A 19,586-nucleotide genomic window follows, 5' to 3' on the forward strand; every position below is an offset into this window, starting at 1 on the left:
TTGTGTATATATGCACACAGCAGATATAATTCTGCTATATGTAAGCATATATACATACATATATGTATATGCACAAACATGTTGGCATACATAGATATACACAGAGGCAGCCATAGCTATATCTACCTCTATTTCTATGTCTCTATCTATATCTTAGCTGCAGGCTGCCATATGCATTGTGCATGTGTATGCAGGTATACAGGTATATGTATGCTAGAAGCAGGTTGCTTCTGAATGAATGGAAACATTAAGGTACTTTCTTCCAGGGCCAATAGCCATACTTGCTCTTTTCTGATTCTATGGTTCTGTTGCACTGCCTTTCCTCTTGTGCAAACATGAATCCAGGAAATCATAATAGTGCTGTCTCACTCCACTAGAAACTCTGCATTAGGAGGTAGCATAGTATGGGGCAAAAAGGGTGACTGATTTGGAGTCTGAGGTCTTGCTGAAGCCCATCTCCACTTCTGCCACTTACTGTGTGCCCTTGGTCAAGCCACAATCTCTCTAGGACTCCATTTCATCTTCTGAAAACTGAGGGCTAGACTAGATGACTTCAGTTCTCATGCACTGAACATGGATGCATAGGGATTGTTTAAGGATTAAAATACCCCCAACACCCACTGAGCCCTATGGTTTAAGTATACTGGCTGGTTCTATTCCCTATCAAAGGTGAAATACTGCTGTACCTCCGATGTCTTGGGCTGCAACTTGCACCCTCCCTTGAAGCAATTCAGTTACATTGCTTGCTTTCCTTTAAATAATACTGGGGAAAATGTGCTAGGTCTATTTATCTTTTAATATCAACTTGTAATATTTATCTTGAAGGCTTTTTTGGGGGTAGCATAATAAGACAGATCTGATAAAGAGGTCAAGATACTGAATGGCCTGGTGCCTCTTTCCTTTGACAAAATGCCAAGACATGTTAGTCTTTAGTCTGACTCTGTAATACAGCTGGAACACACAGATAAATAAATCTAAGAAAATGTACAGCATTAAATATTAGTTTCTGAAACATTAATATGATAAATCGAATTAAAAGGTACTGAGTAAAAACCCAGATTACCTCTTTTTTCCTGATGAATGACCCATTGTTCATAGGTTTGTGTCCCAAAATCAGATGTTGGATTCATTTGACAAAAGTTTTGAATGTTTGTCATTATTTCTAGAAGTTTCTCTTTAAATGGATTCTAAAAATAAAAAAATAAAACAATCATAACTTTTATATTGGTGACTGATTGGCCTCTGTTAAAGTAATATCTATATTACCATGCACTTCCGCAGAAATATTTAGGAAAAGAAAAGCACATATTTCTGATGATGCAGAGGAGTTGGAGGAGGAGGAAGAGGAGGACGAAGAAGAGGAAGAGGAGGAGGATATGCCAGGTATTGTTCCACGTCCTTTACAATCAGTACCTCATTTTATCTTCACAACAACCCTGTGAGGTGGGTACTATTATTAATCCAATTTTACATTTGAAGGAAATGAGGCAGACAACAATTAAATGATTTGCCCCAAATCACATGGCTAGGAAGTATTTGAGACCAGATCTGAACTCAGGTTCTCCTAACTCTGGATCCAGCTCTCTATACACTGTGCCAACTAGCTGGCCAATAATGTGTCTATGTGTCTATGAACATATATGTTCTCCTTTTTTTGTCTCCCTCTTAGTCTCCAATCTCTTTCCCCCAACCCCTACTCATTTTCCATTTTTCTATCTCATACACAGAACATACCAATATATACTGCCCCTGTTGGTATAAGAAATTCAATAGTTTCATAGAGTTAATGAATGATAAATAACTTTCATATTTGGTGGGAAAGTCTGTAAGTATACCTAAGGAAAACACTTCTCTTTGAAGAATTGGTCTCGCTTTTACTTTTTATCACCTTAAGAGAGCTGAAGATTAGTATAAAAGCAAAAACAATTTTTAACTTCCCAAAAATCAGAAACTGTTCTCATACAAATGAGAAGCAGAAACCAGAATTCAATACATCAAGGCAGATAAATGAAATAACCGAAGAATAGAAGAGCAATAGTGCTAATGTCATTGTTATATAAGTTGGTATACTTGATTTTTAAGGTTTTTTTTCAAGTTAAGTAAAAATATAATGGTTTTGAATAAAAGGCAAAAAAAAAAAAGTAAATTTCAAATGGTGGCTCTACATATACTTGGAAACAACACAAAAACCTGTGAGGTCAAATATATACTGGTTTTAGTTTTTAATCTTATACATAAAATTATTGACTAAGTGAATTAATTGTAAATGCAAAGGCCAGACAGTTGCCTGAATCAATCATTCACTTCCAGCCCAAAGGAAAGATAAAAAAAAAGATGCTATGCCCTTATACCTTATCAGGTGAGAATACTCTTACTGAATCAATCAATCAATCAAGGACATTAGGTCAAATATGAGAAGTCACTGATCTTTGGAAGGAGTAAAAGCCATTATTTGAAACTGAATGACACTGCACGGAAGGTGTATTGAGAGTGGCTGAATAGATTTAATTGTTGCTTGTGGGTCTTCTATAAGATAATAAAATCACCAGCATTCCTGTGTTTAGCAACCTAGAGGAGAGCTTAGCTCTAAGTCTTTGAGACCAAATCACTTAAGGAAGAGGAGGAAAGGCTCTGTCTCTGCCTGCTTCCCTCCACCTGTTCAGAGGAGGTCCTTAAGAACTTTGAAGGGCATCTTGGGCTACACAGAGGACCAGGTTGTATCCTGTGACTTCAACAGCAACACTCACTCTTCTACCTTTGACGCTGGCGTTGGTATTGCCCTCAATGACCATTTTGTCAAGCTCATTTCCTGGTATGACAATGAGTATGGTTACAGCAACCATGTAGTAGACCTCATGGTCTACATGGCCTCCAAGGAGTAAAGTGGAAAGCCATGGATCTTCATCCCCAGCCAAAAAGAGGAAATCCACCACTGGGGAGCCCACATTCCTAACCTGTGTTCCTATACTAGGGATCCCATGTCCCATTCACATCCTTGTTCCAAAGCACCCCTGTAGTAGGGGGAAGAAGCCTAGAGTCCTGTATTGTGTACCACCAATAAAGTCAACATATTCAGTGCAAAAAAAAAAAAAATAGGACTATCTTATAAGTACAGAATTATCATGTATTGATTCCCAAAGTTGTCATATTCAATCCAAAGATCAAGCTATAGACATCAACTCTCAAAGCAATCTTGCTACAGATATTACAGACCAAAAATACACCCCTGAGAAACTCCTTCCCCGGGTTTCCAGTAGGGAATGACACCTGTGACCAAGGTTGTAAGTTATCACCTAATTAGTATATCTGCCAGATAATCCACTACTCTTCCTATATAAGCTTTAGCATCATTGCTGTTAAGTTGCAAGTTCCTTAAGGAGTTCTGCCTGCCATACTGGTGTTCAAATAAACCTTTGCCAACTTGACTTAAAGAGTGCCTTAGTCCATGAATTCATTCCAGACAACCTTCTCCAGTACTTCAGTCCTTGAGAGGTTCCTGAACCTCTCAAACCACATCAATACTATTAACTACCTTAGTTACTACTTGTTTCTAAAAACCAATTAAAGCTGGTTGGCTAATTGATATCAATGGATAATCAACAGGAAAAGCACACTAGTAGGGGCTCCTGTGCTATAGTACTCTGGCTCCTCAGGGTCCCTAGAGCCCTGAGGCAAGAAGTAGCTGGCCTATCTCTAGACATTTGACTTGCCAGTGCAAGTAGAGGGCACGAATAGTATCCCCAGAGTTTGTGCTATACCCACATACATCCACAATAAACCCACAAATGAACAGAATTCATTTATTTTTCACTAGGAGTAATATTTTTTTTAAAAAATCCAAAATAGTTTACAGAAGTTGGGACTACCACCATCTTTGTGTCCCAGGTGGTACATTGGACAGAACAATGCCCCTGGAGTAAAATTCAAATCCTGCCTCAGGCACTTACTAGCCATGTAACACTTAACAAATCACTCAATCTTTGTCTCATGTTCCTCAAATGTAAAATGGTGAAAATAAGAGCACCTACCTCCCAGGATGAGATAATAATTTTAAAGCACTTAGCACAGTACCTGGCACATAGTGTTATATAAATGTTAGTTATTATCATTATTATTATTATTTCAGAATTTCTGGAGGAGTAACAATGTTTTAGCTGAACAGTAATGGAATTCTAAGGAGGCTAGGTGCCACAGTGAATAGAACATCGGATCTGGAGTCAGGAGAACCTGAGTTCAAATTTGATGCTTAACTTAACTTAACACTTACTAGCTGTGTGACCTTGGGCAAGTTACTTAACCCCAATTGCCCTGCCTTCCCCCCTCCAAAAAGCAAAAAACGAACAAACAGTAATGGAATTCTGCAAGATGATCAAGGCTAAAGTGAATTACTACTCTAAATTTTAGTTTAGCAAGTGTTCTCTGATAGCTTATTTGCAAAAGAAAGTCAAAAATGAGAAAAGAAGAATATATTTGTTACAGTTTTTTTTTTTCTGCCATCAATGCATAATCACAAAACTGAAGTTTTATTTTCTAATAGTTTGGGATGATAATGCTACTTAGGAAGGGAGGGTAAAATAGCCTGTATACTTTTTTTAACCTGAAATAATGATTATTTTCAAATTTAAAAACATGTGTATAGACAAAGACAGTACAGAAATTTCCAAACCTACTTCTCTGTTGTCATCTGCAATCACAAACTTTTTACAAGGTTCCTTCACTTGTTCTTTTAAAAGGGCAGCATTTTCTTTTACAGTGATAATTGTACATGCATCAAGATTAGCACATATCTGTAAAAAGAAAAGTTTATAGTACTTAAAAATTCTTCAGTCACATATTGGAATCCATTTTGAACAGAAGTCTTACTCATGTAAGAAACTGACAACATTCCTTATTTGGTTTGTTTGTTTACAGGTGTTCCAGGCATTCTCTCCAGTTAAGCAAATTCCACACTAGTTGCCCCACCCTGGGCATGGCCTCCTGCCTACTCCTTCCAGCCACATATTGTTGTTTGATGCCCTGGGGCAACTCCACTCCCAGGCTGAACCTCTATGGGCAATGATAACCTATCTGAACTCATTCCTCAATGATTAACATACTTTCCTCTTCACCCCAGTGATTCTGAAACCTAGATTGCCAATGTTCAAACCCTGCTCTTCCTCTCACTTCTTAAACCCCTCAAGCCAGGGGGGTGCTGGAGCCAGCTCCAACCAGCTTGTGGAAACTGACTGTAAAATTTTCAGTGTGAGCCTTTACACTTCAGAAATCAGCAAATGCTACGAAAATCAGTTTCATTATTGTTTTGTTGATTGTCTAAACTTAAGAAAGTGATGGAGAAGTTGATAATGTAGACTAAACTTAATAGTGTGCCATGTACATATTGTTGTTGTTGTTTTTTTCCAGAAAGCCAATTTTTACATATTTATCAGCACACTCCTACAATTACACTCTTATCTCCCACTCCATGGTCATATTGTGGGAGATGAACTCCTTGTTCATCACTGCCACTTTAAGACTCATCCTTTACCACCAAAACTCAGTAACCTCTCTTCCAACTCAGTAACCTCTCTTCCTTTGAGGTTTATTCAATCTATATTTAATAACCAATTAAGATTCCAGAGATCTAATGACCTGTAGAACATCCTCCTTCCTTCCTCAGTGGGTTCAGTGCCTACCTCACATTCTTCAACTCCTAACCTCATGCTAGGGGACTTCAAGATCCATACCTATCTTTCTTCAAACACCCTAAGCAATCAGTTCAATTTACTTATTTCCCATGACCTACTCTTTCACCCCACCACATATACATACAGAGATGGCCATATTCTCAATCTTGCTATCAACTACAAATGTACCACATCTATGTTCATGAGCTCCGAGATTCCTTTATTGAATCAGAATCTATTGTCATCCCACTTCTTTTTACATAAAGCTCTAAAATTTGTTCTTCCTTATCAAGACATCTAGGTGACTCATTGGATCTCTATAATGTTGGGCCAGGAGTGAGGAAGACTTGAATTCAAATCTGGCCTCAGACACAAACTCACTGTATCACCTTGGGTAAGTTACTTCACCTCTGTTCCCCTCAGTTTCCTCAAGTGTAAAATGGGGATGATAACAGCACCTACTTCCTAAGATTGTCGTGAAGAAGAAAAATGACATTATTTTTATAAAAGTGCTTTGCAAACCTTAAAGAACTATAATAAATGCTAGTTGCTACTACAGTGATGTCTAATCCTTCTTTCTGAGACCATGATCCCTTGCACTGTCTATACTCTCCTTCCTTTGCCATTTTGACACCTTGATGAATCAGTTCAACTCTATACCTCTTCTTTCGAGCTTCTTATCCCCTAATCCTGCTGTAGATCAAGCCCCAGCTCTGGATCACTGCCCATTCCCCCATTCACTGCCTTCATTCCAAAACACATGCTGATGAATGGAGATGGAGAAAATTACAATATCATGATGACTGTGTCCACTACGGATTTATTGGGAGATATGAGAAGCAACTCTTTGATAAAGATAGAAGCTGTATATATTAGCGTTCTGGCTTTGGGTCAAGGTTTATCACATACCTGATTTAACACTATAAAAATCCAGCAACAACTTGGGCTTGGGGTCCAAAACATAGATAGGAGAGGTGGAACTGTGTTCCACTAACTTTATGAGTTCAGCTTATAACACAAAACTTAATCTGCGCCTCCTTTGCGTAGAACCTCATATGTAGCAGACACTGATGTTTACTGAACTGAATTGAATTAAATTAAGTCTATGTCTGTTCATATGCCCTTGTACCATGTGCTCCTTGTAATTCTTAAACATTTGTGTGATGATAATAATAGCTAATATTTATTTTTAAATTTTTATTTATTTTAATTTATGGAATAAAGCAAGCATTTCTATAACAGTATAATTTTTTGTAAAAAGATGATTGTATAGGAAACTGCAAATCGATTATGTACAACTTGCTAAGACTTTTAAATATGTAATAAAGTTATGTGAATTTCTTTTTTTCATATAGTAGGCATTATGTAAATGTTAACTATTAATGACAGTAACTAATAGCTAACATTTATATAATTCTTACAGAGTACCAGGAGTACTAAGCACTTCACAAATATTATTTCATTTTATCCTCACAACAACCCTGGGAGGTAGGTACTATTATATCCCCATTTTACAGTTCAATTAACTGAGGCAAAGAGATCTTTGCCCAGGGTCACACTGCTAGTTAGTGTTTGAGTCTGGATTTTAACTCAGGCCTTCCTGACCCCAGCCCTAGTACTCTTTCTAATCTACTGTACAACTTCTCTTTGTGGTCACTCTCTGAAGTTATACGACATGGGCTACAGCACTTCTTTCATCAGAGAAGGTCATCAAGTCTGCGTTTTCCTCTCCATTCTTATTTTTTATGTGAAACTGATAAGATTGTGCTGTGGGTAGATTTTGTCTAAGTCAGAAATCAGAATATTGAAGATTGCATTAGATAGAAAGCAACTCAGAGGGATGTGCCATTTTCAGACATCCATCTCACTGGGTAATAATACCATCCTCCCAGTGTAAAATAGAAGTTTTCACACTTAATAAATTCTACCTTTGCTGATGCATATTTCTATGCATGGCCGTCTCTGTGTGTAGCTGTGGTGGGGTGGAGAAGTAGGTCATAAGAAATGAGTAAGTTGACCTGAGAGTTTAGGGTATTTGAGGAAATTTCAGCGTAGACCTTAAAGTCCCCTAGTATGAGTGTGGGAGTTGGAGAGAAGAGAAAGATTGTGAACTGTACATTAAGCTTATTAAATTTACAAAAACATATACTTGAATAGCCTTTCACATTTTGTAGAGCACTTTCAAAGATCCTGCGGGCTTCACAAAAGCCATATAATCCAGGTAGGGCAGACAGTATTATCCTATCCCCTCCCCCACCTTTTTTTTTTTTTTTACAGATGTCACTTAAAGAAATTAAATATCTTGCTTCAGATCACACAAGCAGTAGTGAAGCTCTGATTCAAACTTCAAATCTTTCAAGTGACAAATTTCAAATTTTAACTTGTCTTTTTATGACAAGTACAGTGCTCTTCCCATGATACCTCACTGTCTTTCTGTCAAAAAAAAAAAGTTATTAATTTTGCCCCAGGTTATTAAATATGGTAGTCTTCCACAGTTCATGCGATAATGTTCCCTTTTCAAATATAAACAGGAGAATCAATGTCTTACAGAAAGTTATCTATACAGATTTTCTGTGTGAACATATTAATTTCCCTTAAATATAAATCATTGAATACTTCCTCTGTGTTCATTCCATTAAACATTAATGAACATAAATTAAAATTTCAAACCAACACTTCAGCAAAAATTACAATGTATAATTTATCTTTGAACTGGACCTATGATTTCATTAGGATAAGGAACTCCCATTGAGGAAACTCCCTTTAACAACGTAGCTCAGCACCCCCCTCTGCAATTATGGTCTAAAACAGTTGCTTGGGTCAGTGAGAGAATAAGTGTCTTGACTGACCCAACTCTACCATAGCCAGTAAATCAGAAGTAGTACTCGAACCCAGATCTTCCTGACCAGGAGGCTAGCTCCCAATCCATTATATGACACTGTTTCTTCTATAGTATACAATATTACTTTTAAATTACTCACTTTCAGAGTAATTACTCACTTTTAAAATATGTTCTTCAGCTTTAGCTTGCTTTTTGGCCCCTCCCACACCAGGTGAAGCTGTCAATCCAAGTATCTGAGGTTGAGGTACCACTGGTTTATTTTCCTTCTTGAATCTACAGTTCTTCATCTTTTGTTTCAGATAACGTGTCATTATATTATTATAGACAGCTTCTTTGTTGGTATGATGGCATTCATCAATGATGATGAGGGAAAAGTCTAGAGAGAATTAAAATTGTTCAAATTATTCTTTCAAATGAACTTCTCTGAATTCCTACAGTGTCAGGAGTACTAAGCACTTCACAGATATTATCTCATTTTATCCTCACAACAACCCTGGGAGGAAGGTACTATTACATCCCCATTTTACAGTTCAATTAACTGAGGCAAAGAGATCTTTGCCCAGGGTCACACAGCTAGTGTCTGAGTCTCGATTTTAACTCAGGTCTTGACTGAACACTCTACAATTTTTTTTTAATAAATTTTTTTTAAAGCAATAGGGGTTAAGTAACTTGCTCAAGGTTACACGGCCAGTTATTTCTGGGTGTGGTGCTAAGTATCTGAGCCCAGATTTGATCCCCAGGTCATCCTGACACTGGAGCCGGTGCTCTTATTCGCTGAGCCACCTGGCCGCCCTTACACTCTACAATTTTTAAAACACATTAAATTATTTTTAACATGTATATCTCTTGGGGGGATCTTTTTATTTTTTAATTAGAGTGGCAACATTACGTTTGTCACAGAATGATAATATGATTTTTCAAGTAACAATTATTACCTTATAGATTTAATAAGATTTAGAAATAGAAGGGACTTCATAGGTCATCAATTTTATAGATGAAGATATGAGGCTTAGAAAAGGGGGTGAAACTTGTCCAAGGTCATACAAATAGTAAATACTAGAAAAAGCATTTGAATCCATGTTTTCTATCCCCAAATCCAAAAATGGTGACTAAATTGTTTTATTCTCTCAAAATGTTGTGGAAGATTAATATTTAACATCTTTTTTTTAACCTTCCATTTTGTTGTTTTAGTACATTTCCCTTTCTCCCAAAAACAATTGAGAGTGATTTTGTTCTACAAGTAGATTTAATAAAGAGACCTGCTATTGTGAATAAAGAAAAATATAGCAGTCCCTAGCAAAAAGACTGAAAAATAGATGGAAAAAAAAAATGATAAAATACCAACCACACCAAGGTCTCTTTTTCCTCATATCAAAGAACTCTGAACTTCTATTCACAATAATAAAACTCTTTTGGCCAATAATCACCTGATAACTGGACACCATCATCCTCTCCATTCTCTGAATTCAAAAGAGAATTCTCCAAGATTTGAGCTGTACTGATAATAACATCATTGGATTTTACAACTTCTGGGAATGAGATTTTCAGTTGGGAGTCACCACTTACTCCAATGACTTGATACCATTTCTTCAAGAATGGTTTAAATTCTTTACGGAAATGCTGTTCAACTAATGGTACCTAAATAATATACCCAAAGTAGAAAAAAAAAGTCCAAGTTAAACTTAATATCAATTCAGCTTTGAAAATTCCCTACTGGAGGCACTCACCTTTTACAAATGCAAACTGTTCTCTCTGAGGTGAATAGACTCAAAGAATACCTATCTATATGCCATTTAACTAAAGGGGTCAAAGGATTCCTAAATGGGGGGAAAAACAAATCCAATGCAAAGTCTTCAGTAGACCTCATGGTGGTGCCATATTTGTTATGTCCTATAACAGAAAAGGTTATCATGACCACAAAGGGGAAGAAAGTGGGATTGTTCTAGTGAACAGGAGCTTTGGGATCCAGGGCCAGATGATAACTATTTGGGGTCCAATTCAGGGGCCAATTTTCACAAATCTTTCCCTGGCTCTGTTGCCTAATTGATTTCTTCCTCAAATTGCTCATAGCACTTTGCCTGAAACTCTCCTTTGCACTTATCTCACTTTCTTTTGTATCATATTTGCGCATTCCTTTCTCCCTTCTGGATTGTAAGATCCTTGAGAATAAGGTTCATTGAGAGTTACAATGTAGGTAAGGCAAATGGAGTGTTTAGCAGATGTTTTGCTATAACCTGAATAACAATACTACCTCAAGACATACTATTGAATGAACAAATGAATTAAGGATAATTGAAATCATGATAATGAAATTGAAATGGCACAGCGGAGCAAAGAATGGAATGGTGTGGGAACAGACTTTTGACAGAAAGACTTGTCAGAAGGCCATATGTAGGAAGACATAAGGGCTTTAATGAATTTTGGGGGGGGAAGGTAGAAAGGAAGAAGCAGATAAAAGAGACAATAAAGAGGTAGAAACTATAGAATCTGGCAACTAATTGGATGTGTGGAGTGGGGCAATGAGGGGAAAGAGTAAAAACTGACTGAGATTTTATAACAGCATTACTGGGCTACATGATTGGTAGTACCAAACACATAAATGGAGAAAGTTTGGACTGAATATCTTTGGAAAGCAAAGATGGAGAGTTTAGTTGAGAGTATCCTGAGTCAGAGATGTTGAAAGGACATCCCTATGGAGTTACATAGTACAGAAAACAGTCAGAAATATGGGATTAGAGTATGGGGATAGAGATGTAGATTTAAAGGTGATTGTATCTGAGAATGGATGAGATCATCAAAAGAGTGTGTAGAGAGAGGGCAGAAGAGGGCCAAGTTTACAACTTTATCGGTAATTTACCTTCAAGGAGAATAAAGAGTCAGCAAAAGAGATTGATAAAGAAAAGAAATTATGAGGAAAAGTGCAATTATAAACATCAAGGAAGAAATAGTTGGTGATATGGAAATTTAAAAACTTGGCAGAAAGTACTATGTCATCTTTTTTTGCTTTTTCGAGGGGGGAAGGTAGGGCAATTGGGGTTAAGTGACTTGTCCAAGGTCACACGGCTAGTTTTGCGTTAAGTGTCTGAAGCCAGATTTGAACTCAGGTCCTCCTGACTCCAGGGCCAGTGCTCTCTTCACTGTGCCACCTAGATGCCCCATGTACTATATCATCTTAAAGATTGTAATCACAAAGGAAGAGGAAAGCCAGATCCTTAGAAAAGCATTTTTTTACATTTAGATAAAAGACAGATATGATTCAATGACCACAGAGATTACATTGGGGTTCACTTATGCTCTGCACTTGGCCATATTCTGTTACTTGTTTTATTTAACAACCCAGATAAAAAGAGAACAAAACATGCTTCCCAAATCTATGAATGACAAAAAGCTAAAAAAGAAGCCATGCGTCAAAATTGTATCTCCAGAGCCTAAGACTGTGCCTGGCACATAGATATTTAATAAATGCTATCTGACTGATAATAGCAGGGTAGGATGATAATGTTGAAAGTAACATAAATATAAAATCTTGTATATCATTCCCCCCATACACATACATATACACACACACATAATGAACAACATAAGCATAGGATGAAGAAAACCTAGCTTAGTAGTTCATCAGTAACAACTTGTGGGTTTTGTTAACTATAAGGTCCCTTTAAGTGTGATATGTCTGTCAAAGAAAGTATAGTCTTAGACTGCCTAGAAAGAACAAAGGAGTGAATTGTTGTCTTCTGCATTAGTCAGATTACACCCTCAATGGGCAGACTACAGCTAGAGTGCTGGGCACCATATTTTAAGAAGGATGTTGCCAAATTCTGGCTTGTTTGATGAATTATTGAAAGAACTAGGGATGTTTGCAATGAGAAAGCTTAGGAAGGAATAATAACTATTTGAAGGACTGTCACATGAAAGATAGATTAGATTTATTCCATCTAACTCCATTGGGAAGTACTGGGGTTAATGCATAGAATTTACAGTGAGGCAGCTTTGGAGTCAATATAAGGAAGAATTTTTTAAAAATAGAACTATCCAAAAATGGAACTTGATTCCTTCTGAAAGAGGAATTCCAAGCAAAGACTGGATGATTACCTGTTTTGGATATTGTAGAAATTCCTGAAGTGGTGGGAGATTTGGATTAAGGGATTATTAAATTCTCTTCCAATGATAAGATTCTATTATTATATAACTACATATAATGGATGGGTGAATGAGTGATGAATGAAAATATTGGTCCTCGATGACTGGGAGAATGCTAATGTCATGGACAGGGAGAGAGGAAAGACTAGAAATCTATCAGGAATTACAGACAATGAGCTCAGTTTTGAATTTTCAAGTTTGCAATCCAAGTATAAAGGACAAGTTGGAGATACGGGACTGGTGTTTAGTTTAGGAAACAGGACCAGAGTTTCAGATATGGGAATCATAAACATAGAGTTGATTGTTGATGCCATGAGAATAGATAAGTTCCCTATGATAGTTTTTGTAGAGAGAAACAGAAGCAAGCCAAGAACTGGCCGTTGAGCAACACCAAAAGTTATGGAAATGTAGTAAAGAAACAGCTAAAACAAAACATGATTTTAAAAAAAGATAAGATAACTTGGGCAGTGTCACTGTACTGTCAAAAAAGTGAATAGAAGGGAAAATTTCAAGGAAGGACAACAGTTTCACTAATAGAGTGGGAAGGTCAAAGAAAATGAGAAAAATAGAGAATGACTTCAATGCAAAATTGTTCCATACACATTACACATCTCTCTTATATGACAACTGACTGAATCCAATGAATTACATGTACTATTTTTGTGTGTGTGTTGAGTAAAAGCCAGTGTAAATCAGCCACCAGCTACATATATAAAAATTTTGTGCTCACTAGTCACAAACGTTATGTGATAACAGAATGTCAGGCAATGTCTATTCCTGGATATTTTAGCCTTGATCCAGTAGTCTATTTTCCCTCAGGAACTGAGGCCTGTGTTTTACAACTCCAACAACTCATGGCCATCTACCAATGAATTCCCAGAGCCTTAGTCATAATACTTTCTGGTACATCTAGAGTGTGGTGAGTATATTTTGAAAAAAAAAATTACAAAGGTGCTCCAAATGTTCATCTGAACAAGCAGAGATTTAATTAATGACTGAAAATTATGCAATTGGAGATGATTCTGGGAAGATGGTAGAATAAGGCAGGAAATTACTCAGCTCTCCCAAATTCTGTCACAAATAATTTAAATTAATTAATAATTAAAATCAAGGTAAAGCCGTTATCCAGCCTAAGAATTTGGGAGGATGCTAGGAAAGACCTAACCTCCTGGCTTGACTGAAGTGCAGATACTTGGGACAGATACCACCAAATCAACAAAAAATAAGCCCTGGGGGCAGCTGTGTAGAAGGCAGCTTCAGTTGAAGTGTAGGGGTTGGAAAGTTGATCAGGGGAGAATTTCAGGACCCTCTGCTGGTGCTGGATGTAGGGTCCAGACGTGCTGATCAGACAGGTCTGGGCTACACGTGTGGGTGAGGAAGAGTGAATACACACTGGTGAGTGTGGTTCCAGAGGGGCAAGGACCCTGCTGGCTGTGGTCATTCACAGGACAACAGAATCCCTTGGTTTTGGTTCCAAAACAGAAGGCTAAACTGATGCTTTCAGCCATAAGAAGGACGACAGCAAGTAAGAGAACTTGCAGCAACAACTGACAGCATTTCTAATGACCTTGGTTGTGACTCAGGGGCAGAGAAAAGTACCTGAGATCAGCACTCCAGACAGATATCAGAAGACAACATCACAAAAAACCTGAAGTTTGAGACATTATCCCCCACACTTCAGGACTAGAGGCCAACTCTAACACAAAGTTAACAGCCAAGAAATAAGCAGATAAAAAAAAAGTATGCAAAAGAGAAAAAAACCCAACCATAGATAGTTACTATGATGACAGAGAAGATCTGGGTTCAAACTCAGAAAACAATGAAGTTAAAACAGCTACTTCTACTTCAAAGAAAAATGTAAAATGGTCTTAAGCCCAAAAAAGAGTCCTTGGAAGAAATTAAAAGGGACTTTAAAAATCAAATAAGAAAGGTTCAGGAAAAATTAGGGGGAAAATAAGAGTAATGCAAGAAAATCAAGAAAAGTATGAAAAGAAAGTAAACCAGTTGGAAAATAAGATCCAAAAACTGATGGAAGGAAATAATTTCATAAAAATTAGAATTGGGCAAGGGGAAGCTGATGACTTCATAAGACACCAAGAAATAATAAATCAAAAGAATGAAAAAATAGAAGAGAATATGAAAATCTCATTAGAAAAACAACTGACCTGCAAAACACATCAAGGAGAGACAATTTAGAATTGTTAACTACTTGAAAATTATGATTTTTAGAAAAAGTCTATACTTCAAGAAGGAAAATTGCCCTTTAGTTTTAGAACTAGAGAGCAAAACAGAAATTGAAAAAATCCCAACATGAAAACTCACAGAAACATTATAGCCATATTTTGAAGCTCCCAGATTGAGAAAATATTATAAGCAACTAGAAAGAAATGATTTCAATACTGTGAAGGTACAGTCAGAATGACAAGATTTAGCTCCTTCTACAGTAAAATATCAAAGGGCATGGAACAGGATATTCTGAAGATTTGGGTATGTAACCAAGAATAACTTACCCAGCAAAGCTGAGTGTAACCCTGCATGAAAAAAAGTGATATTCAATGAATTCAAGGACCTTCAGCTATTCATGAGGAAAAGACAAGAACTGAATGGAAAAGCTGACCTATAAGAATCAGGAGAAACATAAGAAAGTATATAAGAGATTTAATAAGGTCAAACTGTTTACTTCTTATATGGGAAAATGTTATCTGTAACTCTTAAGAATGTTATTATAAAACTCAATGGAAAATTTGATATAAAAGATCCAGAAGAAATATAAAGAAATCATTAAAGACCAATTATAAGGCACTGATTAAGGTCAACTGTTTACTTATGATATATGCAAATTTTATTTATATTAATTAAATATTATTACTAGTAATAGTATTCTTAAAACTGTTACAATTACTAAGGTAGTTTGAAAGAAGATTGGAACTGAGTTGTGTATTATGAGGCAATTCTAAAAAACAAAATTGGAAGGGAAAAGGCAAAAAGCAGAAATTGTCCTGTAAAAATTGTTCATGAAAGGAAGAACAAATACAGAGAAAGTGGGTGGGAGTGCAGAGCTGGTAATATTGGAACCTTACTCTCATCTGAGTTTTAATAAGAGGAAACAGTATAAATATCTGAAAAGGTTTAGAAGTCTTCTGAACTTCTAGAGAGGTAAGAAAGGGGGTGGAAGGGGGAAGGGAAAACTTTTAAAAGGATTTATTGATTAATATTAGGAGGGTGGGGTAAATAGATAAGGAAGGAACTTTTAGACAGGAGGGTAAAATAAGGAATAAGAGAATAAGGAGAAGATAAGATAACTGGGATAGAGTGATAAGAGGCTGAGAAGGAAAATAGCGTGTAAAAATAAAAAGGAGAGAAATTCACAAATAGCGATTTTAACTTTGAATGTAAATGGGAAATGAATTGGAAATAACTGAACAAGTTATGCTATATGATTGTGATGGAATAGTACTGTGCTATAAGAAATGATGAGCTCAATGATCTTAGGAAAACATGGAAGGACTTGCAAGAAATAATGAAGAGGGGGGAGGCCAGGTAGTACAGCGAGTAAGAGCACTGGCCCCAGAGTCAGGATGACCTGGGATTGAATCCGGACTCAGACACTTAGCACCCACTCAGAAACACCTGGCCGTGTAACCTTGAGCAAATTACTTAACCCCAATTGTTAAAAAAAAAAAAAAGAAACAATGAAGAGTTAAATGAGCAGAACCAAGAGAACATTACATATAGAAACAGCAATACTGTTTTAAGAACAACTTTGAGTGAAGAAGTCATTTTGAATATTATAAATACCCAAATTAACTATAAAAAACATATAAAGAAAGATGTTATCTGTATCCATAGAAAGAACTGATAAATAGAAGTATATGTAGAATAATTTTATACACATATACCTATTTGTATCTAATGGTAGTCATCTCTAGGGTGGGGAGGGAAGAAAAAAAAGAAATGCACATGATAATTCTGTTGTATATTTGTTTTCATTACAATCACCTTTTTTTTTTTTACTGTATTATGTTATGGAATGCTTGTTTTACTCCATAAATTAAAAATAAAATTAATTAATTAATTGAAAAAAGAATGTTATCATTACTAGGGTAGTTTGAAAGAGCATATGTGTGATAGAAGACTTGTTTAAGTATGATAGAATAATGCTAAAAAATTTAAATTGAGTAAAGAGAGGTAAAATGGAACAGTTATCTCACACAAAAGAGGTGTGAATGGAATAGCTATTACAGTGGAGGGCAGGAGAAGGTGGAGGCCTGGTAGTGCTAGAACTTTATTCTTATTAGCACTGGGTTAAAGAGGGAATAACAGAATAACATATATATATATATATATATATATATATATATATCTACAATGGTATAAAAAGCCTTCTTAACTTACATAGAAATAGGAGGGCAAGGGGATAGGATAAGGAAGGGACTCTTATATGGGTGTTCAGATAGAGAAATAGAAAGGAAAAGAGAGAGGATATGGGAGGGATTCTTAGAAGAGGTACAGATTGGGAAAGCAGCGATCAGAAGCAAATTGGACATATAAGGAAGGATAGAGTAAAAAGAGAGGGAGAAAAGGATAAACAGTGAGGAAAAATAAATTTGATGGAAATAAACAACTATTAATTATAACTCTGAATGTGAATGTAATGAACTTATCCATAAAATGGAAAAAGAGAGCAGAATGTACAAATTAGAATCCAACAATATGTTGTTTATAAGAAACACATTTAAAAAAGGGAGATACACATAGAGTAAAAATAAAGAGCTGGAGTAGAATTTATTATGCTTCAGGTGATACAAAAAAAGCTGGGTAGCAATCATAACCTCAAACAAAGTTAAAGCTAAAGTAAATTTAATTAAAAGAGATAAATAAGGAAACTACATTATGATAAAAGGTACTATAGATAATGAAATAATATCAATACTAAACCTATATCCACCAAATACTATAGCATACAAATTTTTAAAGGAATGAATCTCAGGTGGAAAAAGATAGCAAAACTATAATTATGAGGGACTTCAAACTTCCCCTCTTAGAACTAGATGAATATAACCAAAAAATAAATTTTTAAAAATCAAGGAGATGAATAGTATCTTAGATAGACTGTACATGATAGCTATCTGGAAAGAATTGAATAGTAATAAAAAGGAATATACCATTTTCTCAGTGGTATATGGTTACCTTTACAAAAATTAACTATATATTAGAGCATAAAAATTTATGTTAAATGCAAAAAAGAAGAAATTCAATACATCCTTTGCAGACCACAATGCAATAAAAAATATATTTAATATGGGATCATGAAAACAGAGATTAAAAATTAATTGGATGTGAAGGTATTTGTAGAACCTATATTTGATTACATACCACTATGGGGGGAGAGAGGAGAAGAGAGAGGGGGGCAAAATTTGAAAATCAAGAGATTGTAGAACTGAATGTTGTAAACTAAAATAAATAAATAAATTTAAAAAAAAGAAAACAAAAATTAATTGGAGATTAAATAACCTATTCTTAAAGAATGAGTGGGTTAAAGAACAAGTCATAGAAACAATAAATAATTTTATTAATGAGAATGATAATAAAACCATATACTATAACCTATGCGATGCAATAAAAATAGCAATGATAGAAAAATTTATATATCTAAATGTTTATCTCAATAAAATAGGGAAAGAGCAGATCAATGAATTGGATATACAATTTTTAAAAATTACTAGAAAAAGAAAAAAAATCCCAATTAAATACCAAATTAAAATTGCAAAACTTAAAGGAGAGATTAATAATACTGTATATAAGAATTAAGTTGAGGGGGGTGGAGTCAATATGGCAGAGTAGAAGAAGGACATCTCCACTGCTCCGGCTTCCACCTTCCCCAATCCATGTAATAAGGGGACTCTAAACAAACTTTGGAGCTGCAGAACCTACAAAACGACACAGAGAAGCTAACCTCCCACTGAGGACAGCCCGGGATTCCTGCGCAGTGCTCTGGGAGCCCAGCCCAGCCCCACGCTGAGGCTTTAGCCCCAGGGCGTGCTTGACCAGCCACCAGCCAAGGGACTCCAGATCGGCAGCATCTGTGGCCGTTTCCAGATTTATCAACACATAGATGTGAAGAAAAAAGTGAGAGGTCAATGCAGTCTGGACTTTGGGACCCAGTAAGTGGGAGTGCGTGGCTTTTGCCTCTGGAGCAAGAAGCGACTGAGATGCCGGCACAGCCAGCCAGCGCCATGTGGCAGCTTCAGCTCCTGGCCTGCAGAGTGTAGGGGAATCAAGCACCAGTCTGAGGGGTAACTGCTCTTGCTTTAACCTTTTTGGATCTGGATTGCAGTCTAGGGTGGAGGTCCTGGGGTGTGTGTCCACCTTGCCAGAGCTTGTGGAGACCTCAGAGAGGGCACCCATCTAATACCTCCGGCAGCTGAGAAAACCCCAGTGTTTGGGATGAAAGCTCTCCTGTCTGGTGGCAGAGTCCTACTGTGGCAAAAAGCCCAGGGGTCAACTGACTGAGGGGCAACATGACCAGGCAAAGGAAATAAAGCAGACAGAAGATTCCAACATCAGACTCCTATTTTGGGGACAAAAAGGAGCAAAGCATGGAACAGGAAGAAGACAGTGAAGTCAGAACTCCTGCACCAAAAGCTTCAAAGGAAAACATGAGCTGGTTACAGGCCATAGAGGACCTTAAGAAGCAGATAATAGAAGTGGAGGAAAAATTGGGAAGAGAAATGAGAACGATGCAAGAAAATTACAAAATGAGAGTCAACAGCCTGACTGAGGAAAATACTACCTTAAAAATGGACTAATTCAAATGGCAAAAGAGGTTCAAAAAGGCAATGAGGAGAAGAATGCCTTAAAAAGCCAAATTTGCCAGATGGAAAAAGAATCTCAAAAGCTCAATGAGGAGAATCATTGCTTCAGAATTAGATTGGAGCAAA

The 19,586-nt window shown here is 36.5% G+C and overlaps 1 protein-coding gene across 5 annotated transcripts in view; it reads right to left on the reverse strand.

Annotated features, from left to right (window-relative positions):
- The window catches only part of IFIH1 (interferon induced with helicase C domain 1), a 109,739-nt gene that overhangs the window by 20,857 nt on the left and 69,296 nt on the right, over window positions 1-19,586 (reverse strand). For all 5 annotated transcript variants that reach the window (XM_069080322.1, XM_069080321.1, XM_069080320.1 and 2 more), the window contains 4 exons: window positions 9,933-10,143; window positions 8,664-8,881; window positions 4,671-4,787; window positions 1,064-1,187 (listed from right to left, as the gene is read on the reverse strand). In XM_069080322.1, coding sequence (XP_068936423.1) covers window positions 1,064-1,187; window positions 4,671-4,787; window positions 8,664-8,881; window positions 9,933-10,143 — 670 coding nt within the window. The remainder of the gene's footprint in view (window positions 1-1,063; window positions 1,188-4,670; window positions 4,788-8,663; window positions 8,882-9,932; window positions 10,144-19,586) is intronic.

The sequence above is a fragment of the Petaurus breviceps genome, unplaced genomic scaffold (assembly GCF_028583685.1).
Source record: "Petaurus breviceps papuanus isolate PSGF00001 unplaced genomic scaffold, PetGlider_PUasm1.0 91133, whole genome shotgun sequence".
In the NCBI taxonomy this organism is placed as follows: Eukaryota; Metazoa; Chordata; class Mammalia; order Diprotodontia; family Petauridae; genus Petaurus; species Petaurus breviceps.